The 21,801-nt window shown below is 30.4% G+C and overlaps 1 protein-coding gene and 2 long non-coding RNA genes across 4 annotated transcripts; 1 reads left to right on the forward strand and 2 right to left on the reverse strand.

Moving 5' to 3' along the window:
* Window positions 1-1,924: 1,924 nt before the first annotated feature.
* LOC108488583 (uncharacterized) lies at window positions 1,925-3,394 on the reverse strand. Of its 2 annotated transcripts, none has more exons than XR_001871781.2 (4): window positions 3,060-3,394; window positions 2,613-2,782; window positions 2,433-2,519; window positions 1,925-2,351 (listed from the first exon to the last, which is right to left on the reverse strand). It is a non-coding gene; the product is annotated as an uncharacterized LOC108488583 (long non-coding RNA). The 2 variants fall into 2 exon arrangements; XR_001871780.2 differs by having other exon boundaries at window positions 2,613-2,853.
* A 3,397-nt stretch (window positions 3,395-6,791) lies between these two features.
* LOC128281585 (uncharacterized) lies at window positions 6,792-8,868 on the forward strand. Its single transcript, XR_008271826.1, has 2 exons — window positions 6,792-6,905; window positions 8,668-8,868. It is a non-coding gene; the product is annotated as an uncharacterized LOC128281585 (long non-coding RNA).
* A 10,180-nt stretch (window positions 8,869-19,048) lies between these two features.
* On the reverse strand, window positions 19,049-20,739 carry LOC108488731 (cytochrome P450 83B1-like). Its single transcript, XM_017793018.2, has 2 exons — window positions 19,820-20,739; window positions 19,049-19,730 (listed from the first exon to the last, which is right to left on the reverse strand). The coding sequence occupies exons 1-2, from the start codon at window positions 20,705-20,707 to the stop codon at window positions 19,122-19,124; spliced, it is 1,497 nt and encodes a 498-aa protein (XP_017648507.1). The 5' UTR covers window positions 20,708-20,739; the 3' UTR covers window positions 19,049-19,121.
* Window positions 20,740-21,801: the final 1,062 nt, after the last annotated feature.

Raw genomic sequence — 21,801 nt, forward strand, 5'->3', positions numbered from 1 at the left:
GAATTTGATGTTGCCATAGAAGGAAAAATGATCAGCATGTCATAAAACATAAGAAAATAGGCTGAATTTTAATTTACGAGCTTTGGGGCAAAAGTGTAAATATGCAAAAGTTTAGGGGCAAAATTGTAATTTTTCAAAATATGATTTTGGGTCAATTTGAATAATGTGAGTCCTAATTAGACTATATTTTAAATGATAGAGCAAGGAAAACTAAAATTGGGGTAAAATGGGAAAATACCAAGTTGTGGGCGAAATGGTAAAATAGCCATTTTAGCATACGAGGTAAGTTCATACGTAAATGTTGGTAACATAGTTATTATTTTAAATGTTTTAATGTTTTTAAATGATATGATAATTATTATGAAATATTATACTTGTGATAATTGTTTGATAATATGTCAAATTATGTGATATATTTGGAAAATATGAAATACTACCGAATATCGGTATCGGCATTCCGTAGAAGATGGTTGAGACACATGATTGGGAAAAAGGTCCGTTGAACCTTAGGAATGGATTAGGATACAAGTGACATGTCATTTGGAATATTTGGGCATCCGAACTCGTTGAGTTGAGTCAGGAGTTCACTTATGGATCTGACGTCCGAACTCGTTGAGTTGAGTCCGAGTTCGTGAGATGTAACTAGGCATCCAAACTCGTTGAGTTGAGTCCGAGTTCACTTATGGATGTGAACGCCCGAACTCGTTGAGTTGAGTCCGAGTTCACTTATGGGCGGGTTACATGGTAGCTTGGCTACATATGTGGCACTTATGTGCAAACTTTCCATGTATCCAATTATATTCCGATGTGTTCAACGGGTAAAGTTCTACTCAAATGGAGGAATACTCAAGATGAAAGGGACGTATTGGTAAGTGTTGTGAAATGGATAATTTGAACAGGTATGTACTTAACCCTCGGGTTGAAAACTCGATATAACAACAATATGGTAAGATGATAAATGAAAAGGTGATATGAATGTCTTGGTGATGATTATGCAAATGATGTTTTATGTTTGCTTATATGGTTATGTTACTTGCTATTTGCATGTGAGCTTACTAAGCATTTATGCTTACTCCTCCTTTTCATTCCTTGTAGTGTTGACAAGCTAGCTCGGAAATCGGAAGCGGTTGGAGGCACGCTCACACTATCCGTATACCATCTTGACATAATGGCTTGTATATTTTGAGTATGACATGTATAGCATTATAATCATTTTGTATATATGGTCTTCTGATATGGTTATTTAGTGGTATGGAGATAGAAATGCTTGGTAATGATTAGCCATTGGAATGGCTAATCATGATCATATTTGGTATTATGTATGTCAAATTGCTAGCTAATCCATGGAAACCATGAAATAGGTAAAATTTACCATAAAATAGATTCAGACAAGACGATGGCGTGAGTTTGAAAAATCACTAAAAATAGTAAAAATGGAATTAAATAATGAATAAGTTATGGAATCGAAGCTTGATGAGTCTATTTTCATATGGAATAAGCGAAACAGTATATGAGCTATATTTTATGAGATGTTTAAATTTTTGTGAAACAGGACGAGGCGATTTGGATCCCCTGCTCAATTTGAAAATTCACCATAAATTTTACAAAGATAATTAGAAGTCATGCTTTATATGTACAGATTCCTTATTGAGTATAGTTTTATTAGAGATAAGCGGCATAGTCATTGAAGCTCATGCAGGAGATATCGATTAAGTAATACAGAGGTCGAATAGTTGAACCACGAAATAGGGAGACTTTAACTAATAAAGCTGTACTAATTGGCCCAACCAAAAATTCTAGAAAAAAATTAGTAGATATATATATGAGTCTAGTTTTAGGAAAAATTTACGAATTGGATTTGAGTTTAGTAACTCAAGATATGATTTTTAAAGCGATGTGATGCGATTAGCCAACTTGTCGAAAATTTTAAAATAAATTGTATGAGTTGTTTAATTAATGAATTAAGTTCGTTAACACCTTGTGTTCGACTCCGGCAACGGTCTCGGGTACGGGGTGTTACAGAATCCCTTTGGCGAAGACAATACACGATGACTTCCAAGTGTGGAAAGGAGAACCGTTCGGCAATTTCTCAGTTAAAAGCGTCTATAAACTATTACAGGGGACTAATTCGGGTCCTAGTAATAATATTATACATGCCGAGACTAAAGATTTTTACAGAAAACTATGGAATTTATACATCCCTTCGAAAGTTACAATAATAATATGGAGAATCTCTTGAAATTATATTCCTACTTTAGCTAATCTCAAGCACAAAAAAGTGGCTATAGAAGCTCATTGTCTTCGGTGTCTTCACTATGAGGAAGATAGTAACCATATATTTCTACAGTGTCCTACAATGTAGAGGTATGGATGTATTTAAACCTTTCTTGGGTACTTAATAATGTCATTCAAAGCATGTGGGAGTGGCTTACCTGGGTTTTTAGTCGGGGGACTAGCGAATAATGTCGCCTTTTCTGTTGCTGACTTTGGTTAATTTGGACATATAGAAATTGGTTAATCTATAAAAGGAAAAGTACGACGGATAGGGACATTTTGAAACAAATTTACAGTTATATTTTTGAGTTGGACGACATAAAAGAGAAGAAACTCACCTTAAAAGTAGACAAAGGCCATAAATATATTGATAGGAGAACAAGTGTGCCAATTTACTTTGACGCAACATTCGACCAGCACTCTTTCAGATCTACTTCGGGACTAGTAGTACGAGATGTGGGGGGTGAGATCTTGGCATCAAAGATGGTTCTCCACTCCGATGTAGCATCTTCACTTGTGGCAGAGGCATATGCAGAATTACGAGCCATGTGATTAGGAATTTTTATGGGTTTTAGTATTCTGGAAATAGTGAGAGATTCAAGAACTGTAATAAAAAATGCCAAACTACAGATTTTGACAGATCGATTATTGGAGCACTCATCAGAGATATTCACAGCAAAAAGGTCCATTTTCAAGAGATTGGGTTTCATTTTATCCCTAAAACAGAGAATACATACGCCCATATTCTTGTGAAAGAGGCACTAAAAAAGGAAGAAGGCCATTACCTGTTGGGTGGTGTTCCAAGTTATGTTCGCCGCGCACTAGAGAAAAGTCAGCCAAGGCTACCAAACTGAAAAAAGGAAAGTAGCCTTCATAAAAAATGGGTAGCAGAAGACTAAAAGATTTTTTGAAACCTGCTATCATCAAAAGCTGGGACGGTGATGTGAAAAGACATTGACTTATGGTGTCCAGTTGTTGATTTCGACTGGTATAGGATAGCATTAGGTTTCCTTTTTTTGTTTCATTCATTTAAAATTTCATGGGCTAATTCTGTGCGAATTTAGGTCCTCTTGCTTTGTTCTTGTTTTAATTAGCTTTCTTTACTGGTCTCAAGTCTAGTGTTGCTGAAACTATTTATTTATTAAGGTTTAAGATTTTATAAAAGTCCAGTTGAATTTTCAAAAAGAAAAACTTATTTACTATAAAAATATTTAAATCAATTTTACTTTTAAAATATATATTTACTAAATTTGGATCTACAATATCCATGTTGATGATGTAATAAAGTTTATTTAAAATATTTTTAAGTGTTTTATACCACTTTATCTTATGAGAGAGTTTTTGATGTGGGTAGACAATCTCATTATAAGTTTTTAATTATATCTGTTTTTTTTACACAATATCTAAAGCTACCCATAACTAAAGGTATTCATGAGTCGGGTCGGGTCAAGTTCGAATCGGACCTAAGCATGATATTAACATATTTTATGTTTGCCAAGCTCGACCTGACTCGAATATGGGCTTTAAATTTTGCCCAAACACTTCTATATTTACAAAAGATTAATCAAGCCCATTTTAGGGCCGTCCATATTATTTTTAATTTTTTTTAAAAATATATTTATATTACATTATTTTAATATTTAATAATTTTATACATTTTTATTGAAATTTTATATAGTCATCTCAACATTATTTTAATGTTTACATTAGAGTAGTATTATATATTTTGTATATGTTTATTTTTTAACATGTTCTAAATTACATAATATATAAAAATAATATAATATAAAGTATTATAAACTTAAAAACGGGCCGGGCTCGAGCCTTGAATGTTCAAGCCGCATGTGGAACAAGTTTATACTTAACTTATCTTTTAAAGAATATGTTCAAACCTGTTCCACTTTATCTGTTTTTAAACAAGTCTAAATTTTTTTGTCCAAACTCATTTTTCGAACCTAATATTTTCACTCAAACCCTCTCAAATTTCGGGCGGACAGGCTTGGGCGGATAGCTCGACCCGTGAATAAGTCTACCTATAACCCCTCCCCAACCCATAAATAATAAGATAATACGCTTCAACGCACTCGAACTTATGTCCTCTTACATTGACAATAATACACATACTAATTGAGTTAATACTGAATCGACAAAGACATACTTAACTTATTTTATAATTAATTAAAATCAATGATACATGCACGTGGAACAGGTTTATACTAATCTTGAGGGAGACAAGCTGCATACTGTCAACACTGCATGGGTTATGTTGTCCCTTATTGAATCTGGCCAAGTATTTTTTTTTCTTTTTTTTTCAAACAATGATGAAAAATAATAATTAAATAATATATTTAAAAAAGAAAATTATACTTAATTGACCGATTTTTAATTTTTTTAATCGTGAACCAGAGAATTTCTGATCTAACATAGAACCAATTGATTGATAACCGAAGCTATTTCATAAATTTATATTAAAAACAATACCTCAATGTGGTAAGTTAAATTCTTTTATTTTGTTTGTTTTTATGATATTTAACCGGCCTATTTTGCCCAGCCTGGGCCCAAACACATTAAAACCAAATAATAATAATTGTTTAAGTCCCTTATAAAGATCATCAGCCCAATTAACCCTAGCCCAAAATAATGAAGCCCGACAGGCCCAAAATTTAAAAAAAAAATTGGAAAGCCAGAAACCCTAGGTTTTCTAACGCTGTTGCCCCATGTGCGTAGTACAGTTGCTCCAGCACACCCACCGCCCAAGACCTGGCACCCTTGGTCATATTATACCGAAATGGCAAAACCCCTTTTTGTTGACCTCCCTAATACTTGCAAACAAAACAAAAAAGAGAGGCACTGTAACACCCCCTACCCGTATTCATTGCCGGAATAGGGTACGAGGCATTACTGGAGTTTACTAAATATTTTCAGATAATTCTGAGTCATTTATTATTCATATTTTGAAAATAATCATAACGACTCTCTATTGGGCCCTCGAAGCCTTAAACATACATTAGAAACCAACCGGAATTAAATCGGGATCATAGAAAAAAATTTTCGTAAAATCTTAAAATTTATTTTCATCTAAGTACTTACCATTTCAATGCTCCTTATAATTAAACATGTTACCATTCAATCAATAGCTTAGCACTTGTCTAAGCGTCAAACAACATCATTGTTAGTATACTTGCACATATTTCATATAAATTCAACATTGATATACTTATTTTCTCGACATGTCACACTTGAGTTTAATAATTGTCTTTACTTACATAATTTTCTTGTATCAACATATCAAAGATAATCATATATGTACATGTCATGAAACATATCATTTTGTTACCGTTTTTTCATAAGTATATATCAATCATTTCATTATATCAATATTTCATGCTCCATCATTTCCGTATATTTTATGTATATTTATTCGGTAATAGTTTATATCAAACTTAACATAAATTATATTCCATGTACTTATTCTTATTTCGTTTATCTATCTTCTAATTATTTCATACAACTATTTTGTACATATATTTCCATATGACCAGTTCTTGTAAACATTTCACACTACCATTTCATATATCCATTCGTCATCTGATACATATTACCTGAATATCAATTGTTTAATAGATGTCATAGCGTCTTCCATCCACGGTCTTATTTATCTTTGACATGATGCCATAGTGTCTTTCAACTATGGTCTTACTCATTTTCCGTCATGTTGCCATGGTATCTTTTAACCATGGTCTTGTTCATTTCATGTCACGTTGCCATGGTATCTTTCAACCATGGTCTTATTCATTTCATGTAATGCTGCCATGGTATCTTTCAACCATGGTCTTATTCATTTCCCGTCATGTTGCCATGGTATCTTTCAACCATTGTCTTACACATTTCATATCGTGTTGCCATTGTATCTTTCATCCATGGTCTTACACATTTCATATCATGTTACTATGGTATCTATCAACCATGGTCTTACACATTTCATATCATATTGCCATGGCATCTTTCAACCATGGTCTTACACATTTCATATCATGTTGTCATGGTATCTTTCAACCATGGTCTTACACATTTCATTTCAGAAAGCACACTCCCGCGAACCTCATCCTTACAGCAGGATTACCAGTTCAGGCTAAATCCCTTGCAACGACAATTACTCTTGTAACAGCCCGATTTTGGGCCTAGTCGGAACAGTGGTTTCGGGACCACTATTTCGAGGCCAGAGAAAATTATTTTAGTATTATTTTATGTGTTATAATATAATTTTATAAGTGCATGTAAATTTTGGTAAGTTAATTGTAGCGATTTCTAGTCCAATTTCAAAAAAAAAACTAAATCGCGTAAAAGGTAAAAGTTGTATTTTAGTGCCTAAAGGTGTTAATAGACTAGAGAACTAAAATTGGAGGCCTTTAAAGGGAAATTGGACCCTTTTTAAGTGTGTGGCCGGCCAGGGGGAGACAAAATTTTTAAAAAAGCCAAAATTTATGGGATATTAGGTGACTTTTGACCAAATAGGTAATAAAATAATAATAGGACGATATCATCCTTTTTCATCTTCTCTAAACCGATTTTTTCAGCCAAAAAATGGGTTTTGAAAGCTTCATATTTTCAGCAACTTTGAGGCTTAGCAAGTAAGTAGTTTTAATGTCTTTCTTGAAGATTTTTACATTTTTGTAACCCCTAAAGCATGAGCTTTCATAAGAGGGGACTATTGTGCAAAATGATGAAGAGTCTAGGGTTTTGCCATGAGAGTAAATGTGTTGTTTGTTGTGTTTTTATGGAAGATTATGAGTTCTAGTTGTCTAATAAACAACTTTTGTGAAAGAAATTGCATGAAAACACCTTAAAAAGGGCTAGATTGCTAAGTTGTAAAATGAGTTGTAAATGTGTGAAATAGTTGAAATTATGAGTTGCTATAGTTATGAAAATGGTTCATCTAGACTCAAGGGGTAAAGAAATGTGACAAAAATTATTTTACGAGCCTAGGGGTAATTTGGTAATTTTGGTAAAATATAGGGGCAAAATTGTAAAAATGGCCCAAGTGTGTCAATGGACATTTGATCAGTACATTGTTTTAAGTTGAATGTGATGTTTTAGATGATGAAAATCGAGATTTGGACCTAGAACGGAAAGAAATCGATTAAGGGATAATTACGTTTTTTTTTTTACCTTTGTGGTATTGAGGTAAGTTCGTATATAAACAATACCATGCTATACATGTATTTAAATGTTATCATTACATGAATTGTACAAATATTAATGTGTATGTGATTAATAGAAATATGATAAGACAAAGCCTTAATAGACAAGGAAAAATCCCGTTTGAACATTTGGAATAGAATAGGATACGAGTGACATGTCGCTAGGAATTATGAGTCTAGATGACTAGCTCGAGAGTGAGCATTGAAATGTCATGAGATATGAGGTAGCTTTAGCTACAATTGAGGCACTTATGTGCAAAGGCTTTTCCGAGTATCCAATTAGTATTCCAAGTGTTCAACGGGTAATCCAAGGAAAGAGTTGATGATGGTCCCAATGAGGTAAGTCATTGGTGAGTATGCACTTGAGCTATGTTACGAGTTGTGCAAGTATGTATACTAAGCCTATGAGAATGCCTTGATATATGATGATCTATGATGCATAATATGTGTTCTTACCATGATAGATGAAATGATGTTGTATTAATTTTGTGAACAATGATCATGAATGAGTAACTTAGCCTTGACAGATTTGAGTTACTGCAGTAGTGTAATTTTGAAAATACACTAAAAATAGTAGAAAATGATTTAGAGGCAGAATAAAATATGGGATTAAATCTTAATGAGTCTATTTTCACATGAAAGAAATAGGGGAAGAAAAAGAATTCTATATTGTGTGATATTTGAATTCTTGTAAAACAGGGTCTGAATGAGTTCGAGATCCCCTGTTCTGATTTTATAAATTCACCATAAATTTTACAAAAATTATTAAGAGTCATACCTTACATGTATGGATTCCTTATTGAGTCTATTTTTACAGGAAACAAACGGCATGGTCATTGGAATTCTGTACAGGGAAAAATTCGGTTTGTAGTGTACAGGGGTCAGAGTAGTCATACCCTGAAACATGGAATACTTTAACTAATAAACTGTACTAAATGGCTCGACCAAAAATTTTGAAAATTTTATGGAAGAAATATAAATGAGTCTAATTTCAGGGAAAATTTATGGAACTTAATTCGGAGTTTCGTAGCTCCAGATATAAATAATTTAGTGACTGCTGTGCTGGAAGACAGCTTGTCGTAAACTTGAGAATATGTTGTAAACATTGATAAAACAAGTTAATGAGTTGCTTATTGTTTTCATATGAACTTACTAAGAGAAAGCTTACCCCCTTCTTTTCCATGTTCTCTAGGGTTTCCAGGTTTGTTCGGGTTGGAGTTCGTCGGAGATATTATCACACTGTCAAGCTACCGCTATTGATGTAGTGATTTCAAGTACTTTAAGTCTATGGCATGTATAGGAGTTTAAATATTAGAGTATGTGATATGGCTTTGACCATATGTGTTGGCCTATTTTGATTATGGGATTATAAATTCATTTTAATTATTTGAGATTTCATGGCCCTGTTTAGTATAGAAGTGTTAGTAAAAGTTAGGTAGCACCTCGAACCCCATCCCGACGTCGGATGCGGGCGAGAGGTGTTACAACTCTAATGAGCTTGGATCTGAATTACCAGCCCAGGCTAAATTCAGACCCTAATTCGGATTAACCGTCCGGGCTAAATCCATTTTACACGTATTCTTCGGGAGGGCTATATCAGGATAGGATCACCCGTCCGAGCTAGATCCTTTTTACCGTCAGTTCCTTTTCGTTCAACCGGGATTTCTTCCCCTTTTTATCAAATATATCAATGTTTCATCAATTTTCATACAATGAACATTAAAATCATATTCACATCAATAACATACATTTCAAGCATTTAAGAATATAATCCAAGTTACACGAACTTACCTGGTGAAATTGCAGAAATATCAAGATTCAGGAGAATTTTGATAATTTACCATTTTCCCAATTTTCACCCGATTTTAAATTGACAATTTCATTCAATTTATTAATTTAGATAATAAAACAATTCATTCCCTTCAATTTGGTCATTTTTGACATTTTTATAAAATTGCCCCTGAAATTTTACTTTTATTCAATTTAGTCCTTAAGCCTAAAACACGAAAATTAGCAATGCTAGCTGAATATTCATATGTATTTTCCTCCTCCTCCTCTCCATTCCACATTCTTAATGTATATAACACACTTGTAAGTAACATTATCTATATTTTTTATTATTTACTTTTATGAATATTCAAGCTGTCCATTTGTGTCATAGTCACTAAATTATTTATATCTGGAGCTATAGAACTCCAAATTAAGATCTGCTAATTTTTTCTGAAACTAGACTCATATGTATTCTTACCATAAAATTTTAATAATTTTTGGTATAGCCAATAAGTACAGTTTATTCTTTAAAGTTACTCTTGTTCTGCTATCTGACAGTTCTGACCCTTCTTCACTAAAAATTAATTATTTCCTTGTAAATAATTTGAATGATGTTTCTGTTTATTTATCTTGAAAATAGACTCATTCAAGATTCTAAACATATAAATTTAAGCCCATAATTATTTTTCTCCAATTTTTGATGATTTTCCAAAGTCAGAGCAAGGGAACCCAAAATTATTCTAACCTTGTCTCACAAAATTTATTATATCTCATGATTTACAGTTACATTACTTACATAATTTCTTCTATAAGAAAGTAGACTCAATAATATTTAATTTTATATTTTATTCATCCTATAATTCGATTTATATAATTTTTGGTGATTTTTCAAAGTTAGACTACTGCTTCTATCCAAAACTATTTTAGTGCAAGATATTAATTACCATGTTTATAACACCCTTATTTTCTTTCTCTGCACTATTTCTCATCACTTTCTCTTGTTTTCTCTTCATTAACATATCAAGAGCATAGGACCATATGCAAGGAAACTCTACATTAACATTAATCCCATGCTTTTTCAATAATATCAAACTTAAAAATATATTGAAATCATGATGTTCTTACCTTGTTCTATTGATTTCAATCTTCATCTTGATTTTCTCTCTCCTTCAGCTTCCATTTCTTGAATCCAACTTGATATTCTAACTTCCCATAGTCTCCTTAACATTTTTCTCTCTTGGTAGCTATGAAAATTCTTTTGATTTTTGGGTGAAAATGGTGAATTTTTGGTAGAAGGACCAAATTGTAAAGAAATGAAAACTTATTTTCTTCTTCTTCTTCTCACGTTGGTTTTACATGGGAAAGATAGATGATAATTTCTCATCTTTCTTTCTTTATATACTAATAAAATAATAATAAAATATCTTATTAAAATATTAATAAAATAATATTTATATAATTAAATAATTATAAAATATCAAAATATCTCTAGCATCATTATTACTTTCTAGATTTCTCTCTCTTCCAATTGACCATTTTACCCTTTATTATCTTTTAAAATTCTATCCTTGAGTCATCATTTAATTTGGTAAAATTACAATTTAGTCCCTAATAGTTCTTCATCTATTTAATTTGATCCTAATTATCCATTTTCCTTAGTTTCTAGATCATTCCACCCTTAAAATATTTACACTATTGGTCCTTCAAAATTTACATATTTACACTTTAACCCCTCAAATTTTGAGTATTTACTCTTGTGCAACAAAACTTTTCTCACTTTTACAATTTAGTCCTTTCTTGAATTAATATATCATAATATACTTCCCAATATTGGCATAACTCAAAATTTCCCTTTTTGTCACTTTATTTTCTTATTTTACTATATCACAGATAATATTTTATTGTAAAAATTTTCGGGGTATTACAGGCACAAACACAGTAGAGAAACCGCAGCAGAAACAAATCCAAACAGTTCGAGAACAGTGACCAAACAATGTGTAAAACGGCTATAAAAGCCACCACCATCGTTGTAATTTTTTTTACAAACAATCAATCAAAAAAAGAGAGAATATTAATCTAAAAAAGCAAGACTATTTTCAAAATGTGATTTCTTATTTCTTTTTATAAAGCATAAAGTATAAATACATAAATAATGAAAAAAACCAACCGGTTCTTTCGTCTCCCCTCTTCGTTGAGTGTGGCCGGCGTTCGAATACCTAAGAATCTGTAGAGGTTCTGACGAGGTTTCGAAAAGGCAACAGGGAGAGGGTCTATTGTTGTTGCGTTTTTTTTTTATAAAAAAAGGAAGAGGGTCGAAAGGGCTGAGAAAATCTGGCTTCTCACGCAACTCCATCCGTCGCCTATGGCGGAGTCACTGCGAGGACTCGCCAGAGCTCGGCTAAACCCTAGATCGGGGCCAGAGAGAAAAAAGGGGCTTCTTTTGTTTTTTTTTAAATAGATTTTGAAAATGATTTTTTTTTTAAATTTAACTTATATAGAGGTGCTAAACGGCACCGTTTTATGCTAGTTCAGAAAGCCATAAAATGACGTTGTTTTAGGCGACCCGAATCCAACCTGACCCATGATTGCCTAGGATCCTCGTGTTTTGGGATTGAGGGTATATTTGCGCCCTCAGTCCTTCCGTTTTTGAGGATGGTTTCAATAGGGTCCTACCGTATTTCTTTTATTTTTAGATTTGGCCTATTATTTTTATTTCTGTTTGATTTTTCCTCAATACACTTTAAAGGGTAAAACCTAGAGTGATGTCGTTTTGAGAGCAGGAAATAATTGCCCATTTAATCCCTATCTTCTATCGCGCATTATATTTGGACCCTCATTCTCTTTTCTTTTTAATTTAACCCTTTAATTTTATTTCATTTTCGATTCCATCCCTTTCTGTTTTTTTTTTTAATTTTATCTTTTAATTTTATTTTAAGTTTCAATTAACCCCTTTCATTTTAATTCATTTACCTATTTGCTTGCTCATGCATTTATTATTACTTTATGTTACCCATCTGCTTGCTTATTTATTTATTTTATATATATTATTCATTTGCATTTTTTTAATTTTATATCCCTTTTATTCATTGTTCATTCAAACTTTGATTTTCTTTCATTAATTATTCATCTTATTCCTGCACATTGTGTTATTATTTATTCATTTATCCATTTATTATCCTTGCTATATATATTTTAAAATTTAGGTTATTTATGTTCTACTACATATATCATCATCATCATCATCATCATCATTATTTAATCATCTATTTATTTATACACATTCCTTATACATTTTTAAAATCAAATTCTTTAAGTTTTCACTTATAGTATTATTATTGTCATTCCTATTATTCTATGGTTATTATTATTATCATTGTCAGATTATTATTATTATTATTATTATTATTATTATTATTATTATTTTACATATATTTTATTATAAATTGTGACTGAAATTTTATTTATTTTAATTTGGTTCTTTACTTCCCATATTTTTAAACCTTTTTCTTTATATTTATTTATTTATTACTTCGTCATTATCGTCTTCCATTATTTGTTTATTTCATCTTTACTTATTCATATCTATATGTATCATTATTGTTGTAATTTGTTTGTTAATACTACTATGACTATTATAGTACATTAGTATTATATTTGACTCAGTATAGTTGTTTTATATTATTGCATTATTATTCCCACATGCACTATGTTTAAATATAATCGGTTATCTTTGTATCATATTTCGAATAAGCCCATATCGTTTTAAATTTATGTTTTGATGATTTTTTAAAAAGAGAAAATTTTAAAGTAAGGCAATGCTCTGTATTTGGCAATTCGAGGAAGTCGTGCCCTAACGTACAGTATTTTGTCATTGAATCCAAATGACTGAATATCCTTTTAAAATTGAACATACGAGGTTTAGAATATGACTGAATATCCTTCCTCGTGCGTAGCCGACTCCCGAACCCATCCCTCTGAATTTCGTAGACCAAAAAGCATTATTTTAATAAATCAAAATCGTTTATTAAAAATAACCATTTTACAATGTGACCCAATCACACCTTATCAAAAAGGATTGGTAACAACAACTGTTCTCATGTTTTGTTTTATGATGTGAAAGCATGAGAGAGATGCAACTCTATTACATCGTGTAGTCAGCCTGTTTTTGATACTTTTAAGTTTTTAGGTGAAATAATAAATTAGATTCTTATAAAATATAATACAATAAAATTGAAATTTTTTAAAATTTTAAACATTTAATTAATTTATTATAGTTTAAATTTTTTTTCCACGTAAAATGTTAAAAGAAACTTTTTTTTAGAGTCTTTTACCTTGGGCCCTGAACAGCTCACTCTGAAACATCCCATAACTGGGCCTGCGTGCAGCTATAGTATTAATCAACTGTCAGATGTAGAATGAAGACTTCTCTCAACAGGTGATTTTGATGATTTGGATCCATTTTAATTTATTTTATTTTGCGAAATATTTTTTGCTTTCTTTATAAATGCATTTATAGTTAGTAAGGAATTTAATGAAAACTGCGTTAATCTTAAAAAGCTAGAAAAAAAAATTGAAATCGCCTCCTCTAAGTTTTGGCTTTACATTTTATTTTCTAGTAATTTTTGTTTTCTATTTTAATTTAACTTAATGCTCAATTTGGCTCTCAAACTATGCTTGTTTTTTCACCTTGGTATTTAATATTTTTTTGCCTCAAACGGGCACTTAAACTATCATTTTATTACTCGGTTCAACCTTTTTCTCCATAACAGTGTTAAAAAAAACAATCTCCACGTGGCACCAATTAGAATATGTCACGTGGTGCATCTAACCAATCACAATGAGTCATGTGGCAATTAAGTTTATTTAAAAAAATAGATTTAAATTAAAAAACACCTTCGATTTTGACTCATTGTTGATCGATATTGACCATCATTGATTGATTGTTGACTGGTGTTGACCATAGTTGATTAGCGTTGACCATTGTTGATCATCCACATGGTGCTATTAGAACATGTAATGTGTGGTATTTGTTTTTAAATATTACGTATTATATTAATTAAAATTGTAAAAGAAAATCATATATAATATATAAAAATTAAAAAGTTTTAAAAGTTTCTTTTATTAAATTTTAAAATGTATAAATATAAATTTTAAAACTCAAAATAATATATAATATTTTTAAAAATTAAAAAAGTATTTAAATTTTAAAAATTGAAAAAGAAAATTTTCTTTTCAAAAAATATATTCTAAAATTAAAAAAAACTTAAAATTTTAGAATAAATTTTCAAATTTATTCTAGAATATATATTTTTGAAATTTTAAGTTTTCTTTTGCAATTTTTAAAAACCTAAATATCTTTTTAATTTTTTATAAAATTTTCAATTGTTTATATATTATTTTGAAATTTTAAAATTCATATTTATATATTTTAAAATTTTATAAAAAATATTTTAAAATTTTTTGAATTGTTTATATATTATATGATTTATATATTTTTAATTAATATAATATATAAATAAATAAAAAAATGGTTAGTGAACATTAGTCAATATTAATCAATGGTGACCAACACCTATCAATAATAAACACGGATCAACAGTAGTCAATATCAATCAATAAATGATCAAAAGTGAATTAAAATCAAATATATTTAAATTTAATTATAATATTTTATTTGAAATAAAGTTAATTGTCACATTACTCATTAAGATGGATTAGATGTGTGATGTTACCTTCACATAAGATTGTGATTGTTTTTCAGCAACTTTTTTCCAATTAATTACGTGTTTTTCCTTCCCTTTTACGTTTCCTTTTATTCCATGTTATCTCGTACTCTCATCTAACTAAAACCCTAAAATACCATTTCTATTATTTTCATGATAGTTATGGGTTTTTCTAAAGGAATCTTACGGCATGCTTTTAATATTTATATATATTTTTAATTAATTATTTGTATTCAAATAAGATGGCAGCTTCACAAATTGAAAGTGCTGCAATTGAATGAAATTAAATATTCAACCACTTCTTATATTATTTGTTTTTTATTTAAGGTGTAAAAATTCTTCAAAAAAAGTTATTAGTTATTTGAACTGTCAAAATGCATTAAAAATGTCTTTTGACTGTTAATTTTAAGTGTTTTTAATTTTTTCAGTTAAGACGATTATGTGTCACAATCACAGTATGACATATGACAAAAAAATGATAAAAATAAAAATTATTAAATTTTAATAAAAATAAAAAAATATTTAAATTTTATTAAAAATTCAAAAATAAAAATTGTAAAAATTGTAAAATTTGATAAAATCCTAAGAAAATTATAAAAATGTAAAAAATATAAAATTAAGTAAAAATTATAGAAATTATCATACCAAAAGAAATATTTTATAATTTTATAATTTTTCTTTTTTAATCATTTTTCGCCACATATATCACACTAGAGGTGAGCGTTCGTTCAAATTGAATCGAATCAAATCGAATAAAAAAATTTTGAGTTAATCGAGTTGAGTAATCATATGTTATCATCATAACTCAATTTGAAATTTTCTCGAATCGAGTCGAGTGAGATGAAATTCGAATCGAATATATTTGTTCGAGTTAAACTTTAAAAAATAAGTTTGGGTCATTGTAACCACTGTTACCCACCGTAATCAAATTTGTCCATATAATCAAATTTGTTATTAACTTTCATCACCTCATAATTTATTTATTAATCTTTTATATATGAGTTAGCTTCTTTGCTTACTTAGTTGCTTCAACTATCTTTTGATTATGTATTTTGAAATTAAAAATATATTAAATGTAAAAATTGATTTTTAATAAAAATATTTTAAAGAAAAAATATGAAATTGATACCAACATAAAATTTTAACACAAATATTTTATGGCATTATTAATAATTCAATTTTAATATAATATTCAATATGATTAAACAATTCAATAATTTAAATAGTACAAAATGTGAAATTTAATTTAATAATATAAATCATATATATAAATAAAATTATTATTTAGGTTTAGGGATTTTTTGGATGATTTTAACTTTTACTTCCCACCCTTTACCTTAGGGGAAATAAAAAGTTTTGGGGAGTAAAATATTGGAGAGAAAATATTTTTAAAAAAGGGGGGATGAGAGGGGAGTAAAAGTTTTAGGGGAAAAGTGGGAGAGAGTAAAAATTCTGGGGGAAAATAAAAAGTTTTGAGGGTTTTTGGGAGTAAAATTTGGAGGGAAAGTAAATGGAGGAGTAAAATTTTGGAAGGAAAATATTAAAAAAAATTGATGAGGAATGGATTTGGGGTAGATGGGGGGGTTGGGATGGGAGGGGAGTAAAAGTTTTGGGGGAAAAGTAAAAATGTTTGAGGGTTTGGGGTAAAAATGTAAAATATTATAATTTGATATTCGGTTTATTCGAATTATTCGAGTTATTCGAATTCGAAAATTCAACTAGATTCAAACTCGAAATTCAAAAAAAAAAATCCAAGTTGACTCGAATAACTCGATTAACTCGATTCGTTTAACTCAAAATTCAAATTTTTATTCAATTTTTTCGAGTTAAATCGAGTTTTGCACCCCCCAATATCACGCTGTGTTGCGACACGTGATGATTTTAACTGAAAAAACTAGTGGTCATTAACTTTAATGGTCAATGGTTAAAGTTAATAGTTAAATGACCCTTTTGATGCATTTTATAAATTATTTTATGATATTTATAAAATTTTATATTTTATTAAAATTTAATAATTTTTATAATTTTTTTGTCACATGTCACGTCGTGGTTGTGACACGAGATAATTTTAATTAAAAAAATTAGGGACAATTAACTTAATGGTCAACTATTCAAGTTAAGTATTAAAGAGTCTTTTTGATGGATTTTAACCGTTCAAGTACTCAATTAAGTGAAAAAAGGGACTTAATTACTTTTTTAAAAAAGTTTAAAAGCCTTTTTAATACATTTTAAAATTTAAGTATCTAATTGATTAAAAAATAAAAACTTAATTATTTTTCTTATAAAAATTTCAGAATTTTTATACCCTTAAATCTTTTTAAATAAACCAAATCTTTTAATTAATGTATTATTAAAAATTAACAAACGAAAATAATTAACGGAGGGCGTGAATAAATGATATGGGGAAGGAAAAAACTTTCGTCAGCTATTGAAGCAACATAAGTTATTTTTTTTTATAAAAGTTATCATGTGATGGTGATAGTTAAGGTGAACGAGGAAAATCGAAACCCAGTAAGTTAGGGCATGTTTCCTCGAATTTTCGAACATCGAATATTGTCTTTACTTGCAAAAATCTTATTTCGAGGTAACAAAATATCATATTCGGTAAGTTAGGGCACAACACCTCGTATCTCTGAGAATAAGCATTTTTCAAAACTCATGTCACGATTTAAAAGAGTATTCCGTTATTTAGGTTAAAGGAGAAAAATCGAAACCCAGTAAGTTAGGGCACGATTGTCTCGAATTACCAAATACGGAATATTACTTTTATGAAAGAATTATTATTGGGTTGGATATAATGATAATAATAATATTAAAGTAAAGTAAATAATAATACTATATATAAAAGTATATATATGTATATAATAGAAATACACACTACTATATAATAATAATAATAATAATAATAATAATAATAATAATAAATATAGAAATACAAAAGCAAATATAATAAAAATATTAAATTAAAGTAATAAAAACAATACTATATATAAATATATATATACATAAAAATATACACTAATATATAATAATAATAGTAATAGCAAAAATAATGAAAATATGAGTAATATTAATAATATATTAGAATACAAAAGTAAAGTAATTACAATAGGGTGATAATAATAATAATAATAATAATAATAATAATAATAATACAAACAATAATACATATATATATATATATAATAGTCGAAATAAAAATAATAGAAGTAACAATAATGATAGTAATAATATAAATAAATATGGAGATGGTATATATAATATAATAATAATATAAATAATAATATATACATGAGAAATAATAATAATATAAATAATAGTAAAAATAATAAAATAAAAAAAATAAAACAAAGCTCCAACTCTCTCCTCTTTCACCATTCCGCCATGGTCCCAATTAAGATTACCAGTATGGGATCAAGGCATCACTGCCTCTTTACGCCATCACCGGCCACCGTCTTGTGATGGCGAATTTAAAAATGTATTATTTTTTGTTTTCTTTTTAATTTTTATATCTAAATATATGTATACTATTTTTGAAAGAAAAGAAAAAAAGAAAAAATATTTATATGTACAAAAAAAGTGAAAATAAAAAGGAAAAAAGAAATAAAAACCTTAACGCGTTTGAATCTTTTCTTCTTCAATACTCACTTTTTTTATTTCACATTTGCTTGCAAACCTTTTGCTTTTACATTCTTATCTTTTTTTTTTTGTATCAAAAAAACTTTTCAAAAATACAATTCTTTCCTCCTCCTTTTCCTTACAATGGACTTTTGGTTTTGCTTTTATAGCCATCTTACATACATTTCTTATCATTCTATGTCTCTTCTCTATTTGATGGTGTAGGTGCAAGTGGGAGACAAGGTGGTGGAGTAGGTGCAAGTGGGAGGCAAGGTGATGAAGTAGGTGCAAGTGGGAAGCAAGGTGGCTAGGGTTTTGTCTTTTTTTTTTTTTTTAAATAAGTTTAGGTTGTATTGGGTTAGGATTTTTATTATTTGGGCTTAGTTTTGGATCTGATTTTATAATTGGGTTTGTGAATTGGGTAGGATTTAGGCTTGATTTTAATTTGTTGGGCCGGACAAATTTGTTCCTCTACAAGCATTATTATAGAATGTGGTTCAAACTGTAAAAAGTACAAACTTGAGAGATTGTTTAATCATTTAATCTTCCTAGCGACAAGGATAAGAGCATTTTTTTTGTGTGTAGTGAGACCAGGTACAACATCAAAGTCTATGTCTTTCTTGTTCATTCCGGTCGACATTTCCCAATCAAACTTGTAAAGAAGATTAGCAAGGGCAAGCTCCACTGCTGCAACTCCCATATGCATTCCAGGACAAACCCTTCTACCTGCACCAAAGGGTATCAGCTCAAAGTTCAACCCTTTGTAGTCAATAGAGCTGCCGATGAACCTTTCGGGACAAAATTCCTCAGGGTTTTCCCAAGCTTCAGGGTCTCTTCCTATTGCCCATGCATTCACATACACTAAGGTTTTGGCAGGTACTTGGTACCCACCTACGCTGCACTTTCGAAGTGTTTCTCGCGGCACTAACAATGGAACTGTTGTTTGCAACCTGAATGTTTCTTTTATCACAGCTTTTAGGTAAGTTAAACCTTGAATGTCTTCTTCATTTACAAATCCTTTTGTCCCAATCAAATCCCTCACTTCCGCTAGAGTTTTCTTCAAACACTTTGGGTTTATCATTAGGAAGCACATGGCCCAAATTACAGTGGCTGCTGTTGTGTCTGTTCCAGCAATAAACACATCCTACATAGAGAAAAAAAAAAGAGGTTATATGATATATGCATAAAGTGTGAAGCTAGTGATAGAAATTTCGAGTGAAAATGAGATAAGACCATAAGAATAGCTTTTATGTGATCTATGGTCAGATCAAATGGAAAATCACGATCTTTCTGCATTCTTAGTAACACATCGAGTATGTCCTCTTGCTCTGGTTTTTGTCTATTTGGATCGAGATGTTCATTAATGAGCTGTTGATAGAAAATATCAAGTTCTTTGGATGTTTTTTCAAGACGAGAGAAGAACCCGGTGAATCTATCAACCCAACCCATGAAAGGAAAATAGTCAGAGAAACTAAAGCATGACAACATGGCTTCACTTTCTTTAAGCAACCCATCGAACCTGCTTCTTTCAGCTCCTTCGTCGTCATACCTCTTACCGAAACCTACTCTACATATTATTGAATTGGAAAGGCACATCATTGCCTCACTCAAGTTTACAGGCTTAGAATCAATGGATAATCGGCATATTTTTTGAACCAGGCGAGCAACTTCATCTTCTCGGATGGGGCGATACTTTTGCACTCTGCTAAACAGATGCACAACACAAAGTTTCCTCATCTCACGCCAGTAGTCAGAGTATGGTGAAAAAGACAAATCCGAGGCATTGTAAGATAATCTACGAGCACCACAAAGACTAGGTCTACTGCAGAAGTCAAGGTCATGGGTTTTCATAACCGCTTCAGCCATTTTCGCTGAAGAAACTACAAGGGTTGGCTTAAATCCAAATCTTAAGAACACGAGAGGACCATACTTTTGAGAGAGTTTATAAAGAAAAATATGAGGGACTGAGTTATCAGACATCAGCATATGTAAGTGACCGATCAAGGGAAGACCTGGAGGACCTGGAGGAAAAGGAAGAACACCATTAAGATTGCCATTGGTTGTAGTACTACGTTTTAGGAGAATGAAGAGGAAGAGGGGTAGAGATAGAAGAAAGATCATAAACAGTACGATTGCCACTGTAATCTAGACAAGTCTGTTTGAGACATGAGAGGAAGAATCCCTTTATAGAACTCTTTGGCAACTTGTTTATTTTATTTTATTTTTTGAAATGAAACCGTGGGGGCTCAGAGGATAATGCGTACGCATAGAGGAGATTTGGGTGGCCATTGGTTGGCAGAGAAGTCATATTTAGGCATTATTATAATATTTACGCATGCAAGGCGTTGACATCCTTGTTATAGAGCATTATTAGTTGGGATTTAGGGCTAGTTCATGAAGGGAGTTATGGAATTAGTCCCAGTGGATCAGCCTGTTTACTTTTCCATTTGAGCTGTCTCCAATGAATTGTTGACCCAACTGCATGCATCCAACTTATATATATATATGTGTGTGTGTGTGTGACAGTGTGAGAGAGAGATTTAGGGTTAGCTGTAGATACATAAAGCAACCCTGGGTATGATACGTTCAGTGGTGTTGGTTACCATTAAGTACAAAGATGCTTAAACTGAGCTTCGTTAACATGATCAAATGGTTGTTAACTTTAAAGCACATCTTTCATCATTTCCCTGTGAACAACAAATTTATAGTAATCAAATATTAATATCCAAAACGCATTTTCACTTTATAAATGATTTAGAAAAATTATGAATTTCTAAACAACTACAAAGGATAGAAAAGGGTGAGGATGGAAAAATTCACAACAGTTCAACTATAAAGTAGAAAGTGGTTATAAATCTTAACTATCGCTCTTTTCCATCCTCCATATCAAATAAAGCCAAAGTCTATCTATTCTTCGCCAGGGACTAAAAAGCCAAAGTCTATCTATTCTCCGCCAGGGACAAAAAAAAGTCAAAGTCTATCTATTCTCTGCCAGGGACGAAATTTTATTATAGAAAAAATATAATTTTATTATTTTAATAGATTATATTTTTATAATTTTTAAGGTATTAAATTATATTTTTATATTTTTAGGGAGGCTAAAATATAATTTTATTTTTATATTAATTTAAGATTTTAAATAGTACAGGCTCATGAACACATAATTTTAGCTAATTTGATTCGATGGAGAGATAAATCACGTACGGCTCTTTCTA

The sequence above is a fragment of the Gossypium arboreum genome, chromosome 10 (genome assembly GCF_025698485.1).
Source record: "Gossypium arboreum isolate Shixiya-1 chromosome 10, ASM2569848v2, whole genome shotgun sequence".
In the NCBI taxonomy this organism is placed as follows: Eukaryota; Viridiplantae; Streptophyta; class Magnoliopsida; order Malvales; family Malvaceae; genus Gossypium; species Gossypium arboreum.